Below are 5,641 nucleotides of genomic sequence, written 5' to 3' on the forward strand. Positions count from 1 at the left end.
TATAAGAATTATAATTTAATTTAGATTAATCTTTATAAATAAAATAAAATTTATATATATAAATATAAATATATCTTATTTAATATTATAACTTTAAATTTTATATTATAAATAGTTAAAAAAGATAATCTATAGATTTAAATATATCTTTATCTTTTTTAATTTAAATATTTTAAATAAAAACTTTATTATATTATAATACTCGATTATAGATTTATATAATATAGATTTTATATTTATTAATTTATAAAGAATAAATTATATTAATTTTAATTATTATTTTAAGATACTTTCTAATTTAATAAGAGTAAAATAAATAAATATTTATTTATTAAATATTATTAATATCTATAATTTTAATTTAATAAATATAATTACGCTACGTAACGAAGTAAAGTAAGACGAGATTTTAGATACTTAATATTATTTCGCTTCGAGATAGTATTTTAACGAGATAAGGTCGAGTTAGATTACTCTCGTTAAGTGTTTACTTAGATTAACTAGAGACTATTATCTTAATAACGCCTTAATCTTAAATATCTTATTATCTTTCTAAGTAACTATATCTTATACTCTTATTTAAACTAAGATATCGTATTTTATACTCTATTTTATTCTATTTTTAATATATCTTATTAAAATTTAGAGGAGTTATTTAGAGATACTTAGAGTTTATTAAGATAATAAAAAATATTATAAAATCTTACTTTCGAGTTAAAACGAGATTAGAGTTTCGAGAAAACTAGAAACCTCGACTCGAAACCTTACTCCAACCTCGATCTCTCTAAAAACTTCGTTAAGATCTCTTATTTCGTTACGTAGCGTAAATATAATAATAATAATTACTTTTATTATATTTAAGTACTTACTTTTTTTTAAATAATTAAATTTTATTAAATTTTAAAATAATTAATATATATGTAAATTAAATATAATAAAATCTATTATTAATATATATTAATGAATTATCTCTTAAATACTCTTATAGTTTTCTCTATTAAATATCGATTTAATATTTATAAAATAAAGAATTTTAATTATACTTATTCTAGAATATTAATATATATAAAAGAATAAGATAGAGCTAATCTAAAAAATCTTAAATTTATATATATAGTTAATTATAAATTTAGAGTTATTATACTCTTTAATTAAATCGACTAAGTTAGCTCGCTAGCCCTCTCGAGATCTCTTATAAAAAAACTAGATATATATTATTTATAATAGAAATAACTTTCTTATTTTCTATTGAAGTTTTAAATTTTTTTTTATAAATTTCGAAACGCTATTTACGCTTTTTAAACTATTAAGAATTTTAAAATTTAATCTTATAACTATTAAAGCGTAAGGAATTCAAATATCGCTTATTAAAGTTCTCTTACTAAAGATTACTCATCTATTTACTCGATAGTTCTAATTTAAAAAATAGTTATAAATTAAATTTATAGGCCTTTACTCGTTTAAATATAATAGTATAATCTTAAACTTTTTTAATTATTACTTTACGCTAATTACTTTAATTAATAATAAGATTAATCTTTATAACTATAGCTTATATAATTAATACATATTAATATTATATACTATAGATTTATTATAGAAGTTAATTTTATAAAGAGTAAAATAATAAATAATAAATTCTTTACTTTTACGTTATCTTATTTATTATTACTTATATTACTAGCATTTAATAAAATTAATAAAATAACTTATTTATATATATTAATACTTTAATACTATCTAATTATTAGATATTTTCTATTATAATAGTATTATAAATATATTAAATAAATATATTAGATATTATAGCGTATACTAGATATTTATTTAAGAGTAAAATATTATAATAAAGATAAAAGAGAAAATTTATAAATTTATAAATTAGTTATCTTACGCGAATTAATATCGCTAAATTAAAGTAACTTTTTTTTACTTTTAATAAGATATTAGTATATGCTAAGTATATTTCTTTTATTTCGAACGAGATATATATACTTAGCATCTACTTACCTCTATCGAACTTTTTTTTATCTCTATTAAGCTATAAATCCTAAATGTAATTCATCGGCCTATACTTGTATACTCATAGTTAGTTATTAATCAAGCCTTGTGTGCCACTGTAGAACCTTAATCTTTACCTCACAACAAGCGCCCGTATCTACCTAGCCAGTCAGCATGCCGACGTGCAGGGCGGGGTAGTCGCATACAGCTCGAGGGACCGGGATTGGTTACAGCTGACCGAGGCCATGATCGGCGAGCCTTTTCCCGTACGTCGTGTTCTGCGCACCGGTATGTAGTGCGGTCCGTGAAGCCGTCTAGGCTGTGTAATTTAGTCTAATTGAGAAGACGTGTTCACTCTTTCCCCAACCTTCCAACATTGCGCAGCGAGTAAAGAAGAGCGAGAAAGAATTCTTGACCCGCTTCTCGCTGTCAAAAATCTTGATGATGCCTACATATGACACCGAGATTAATGAATGGGTTTATCCGCCACCCGAGAAGTTTGATTGCGCCAAACCATTATTGTTGACTTCAGGAGAGCAAACATCCGATACATGTCAAAACATTCAGAGTGATACAAAGCCTATCGAAATTCCTCAAATTATTTACAAAGAAGAGGTGAGGAACATGTTACCGTTTTATACCACCTAGTGAATAAAACCGACTAATTTGACAGAATGGCGCGTATACGAATTTTGCTCACTACAAAGACAAGCATCCCGACGTGACTTTGTTAGATATGCTGCAGCAAATATGCAGCGTAGCTCAAGTCAAGGCGTGCCGGAACGAAATCTGCTGCTCTATAAAACAAAAAATGGAAGATACTCCTGCCCCTGCTTGTGAATGGAAACACTTTCGCGATTGGGCCCTTGTTGTTGTCTCTTGCCAACTGAACGCAAGCCAAAAAGGACTAGAGGTCGAGACTTGGAATTTGGCATCGATTATACACACCTTATCGATGGAGGTATATTACCCAGGACATGAGAAGCCGAAGGCGTCTGTGATCTTGTTCGACCTCTGTGAGCTAATCAACTGGTTGAATACTATCAACTCCTTCATCCTACCTGAATTCGAGTTTAAACAACCATTGCGAACACACATATCTAGGCAAGAAATCGTCGAAGCTACTCAGACAGCGCATAAAAACGGTATTTGTATGAATCGGCTCTGGAACCTGGCGGTAGGGGGACATGAGAGGGAAGAGGTTGACTTACCTGTTCTCATGAGAATGCTACAAAGCCAAAATCGGACAGACTCGTCTGATGTCGAAACATCGCACCGGAGTTCAGGACATGATACCTGCACCGCAGAAGTCTGCTGTTTTAGCAGTATTGATAGCACCCGTGTTCAACAGCTTCACAAGTGCTCAGACAAAGCTTGCGATGATATACTATGGTTCCGAACCTCAGGGGTTCAGAGCGAATGTATCACATGGTGGCTTGACGACGGCGAGAAAAGTCCGTATATTGTCGACTCAAAAAAAGAGCCATACATGGCAATCTCCCATGTATGGTCAGATGGCACAGGCGGAGGAGTACAAGGCGATGGCCACGTAAACCGGTGCTTATTCAATTACTTCAGAGATATAGCGATAAGCCTGGGGTGCAGAGCAATTTGGTGGGATACAATTTCTATCCCGTCGGAACGGGTAGCTCGACAAAAAGCTATCAGTCGGATGCACGAGAATTTCAGAGAAGCCTCTCACACGATTATACACGATCAGTCCATCGTTCAGTCTCCCTGGACTGACGGCGGTCGCTCATGTCTCGCTCTCGTGCTCTCACCATGGTTCACTCGTGCCTGGACTGCTCTGGAGCTGAGGCTGACTCATAAAGGGAAAGTTTGGGTGATATATGATGATCCCAGCGGCTACAAATTAAAGAATCTTGATGAAAATATCCTAGCTCGTCATCCAGCTTATTCTTCCCGCGGTCATTGGATAGTATCGTCCTTGGTCGAGCAGCTACGTCAGCAACAATTCAACAATATTGGAGATATCTTGAAAGTCCTTCGGACAAGAAACACGTCGTGGCCACGAGATCTTATGGTAGTCGCTGGGCTTCTTACCGAACATAAGCCAGAGACAACCAAGTCTGACTTCATTGCGCTCATTACGCGCGCTGTTATTGCAGGTCTCGTAGTAATTGAAGAATCTTTCCTATACCATGGCCACGCTACTATGAGCCAAAAAGGGGGATGGTCTTGGTGCCCATTCAGCTTGTTGGATGTTCAGCTACGGACCAATGCGGATGAGTATGAGAGAATCTATGTTGATGAACAGGGCGCGACAACTGGATACTGGAAGTACCGCGAGTTAGAAAAAGGGGATACAGACAAGCTGCAACCCTATAGCTTTCACATATCAGTTCACTGGCAGATTCGGACCGCTCTGGATCAGTGGGAGAATTGCCTATTGTTGCAACATCGTTATACATCGCCGAAAGCTCTACTAGTTATACCTTTAGGGTCTGGTATTTCGAACATAGGTGGCGAGGACTATCATGTTCTGGAGTGTCAATTCGTTGGCACTGTATACACATTGCTCGAGTGGGGCGAATCCTTCAGGATCACAGTCCGACTGGGAAAGCTTGAGAGTGAACCAATCATGAATGCAAAAGATTGCATCGACGAGTATAGGGGTATCAAAGGTCCAAGAATGGTTATGCCTCCTTCTGGGCATGATTTGATTTCTATAAGAGAAGCACGGAAAAAGCTTCTAGCCCCGAGCGAAAGAGCATGACTCCAAGCGTCTAACAACACCAAAAACAACAACAATCATCATCACCCTAAGAGCAGGAACCTTCCGTCCATAGCGTAGAGTGATATCGAACTTTGCGGCGAGAATGGCTGTGGCAGATTACTGAGTAAACCAATGCTGTGAGTTGCCCTGCCAGCACATGAACAGGAGAGGGCGTTGCCGAAACAACGGGCATGGAGGGAAGCCCGACGAGGATCGCAGTCCGCGCTCAAATGCGTGTTGAATTTTTTGCCATGTTTTAGTAGTTGCTAGTGCTATCTCGTATAACGTTCCATAAAAACTACACGCATAAATAAGTTCTAAATAATAATTAGCTGGGTCTTAAGGCCTAATAATATATAAATAATAATTTACTATATAATTTAAGTTTAAAAAAAACTCTCTCTATATAAGATAAAGATTTAAGATTTAAATATAAGAAAATATTAAAAAAATAAGATATAAGTAAGTGAGAAAAGTTTGAAACCCTCTTTTTATAATGAGAGAAATAAGAATAAGAAGTATAAAATAGAAGGAGTATTATTTATTTAAAACTCTTTTAATATAATAATCTTAATAATTCTATTATAAATATATTATATATTTTTTTTATTAGTTTCTAATTAAGCTATAACGATTAATATTATATTACTTAATATTATATAAAAGTTATATATATAATTAATATATATAAAAGAATAAGATAGAGCTAAGCTTGAAAATCTTGAATTTATATATATAGTTAATTATAAATTTAGAGTTACTACGCTCTTTAATTAAATCGACTAAGTTATCGCGAGTAAATAAATTAGTATTCGCAATTATTAAAAAAATATCGCTTATTAGATAGCTCTAATTAAAAAATAGATATATATTATTTAGTTTTAGAATAACTTTTTTATTTTC

General features: G+C 32.5%; 1 protein-coding gene across 1 annotated transcript; it reads left to right on the top strand.

The window, feature by feature from the left end:
• Positions 1-2,812: 2,812 nt before the first annotated feature.
• HO133_000013 (uncharacterized protein) lies at positions 2,813-4,738 on the top strand (the record flags this gene model as incomplete). Its single annotated transcript, XM_037290953.1, has 1 exon — positions 2,813-4,738. The coding sequence occupies one exon, from the start codon at positions 2,813-2,815 to the stop codon at positions 4,736-4,738; it is 1,926 nt and encodes a 641-aa protein (XP_037157827.1).
• Positions 4,739-5,641: the final 903 nt, after the last annotated feature.

Source organism: Letharia lupina, assembly GCF_014066315.1.
Source record: "Letharia lupina isolate WasteWater1 chromosome Unknown contig_1, whole genome shotgun sequence".
Taxonomy (NCBI): domain Eukaryota; kingdom Fungi; phylum Ascomycota; class Lecanoromycetes; order Lecanorales; family Parmeliaceae; genus Letharia; species Letharia lupina.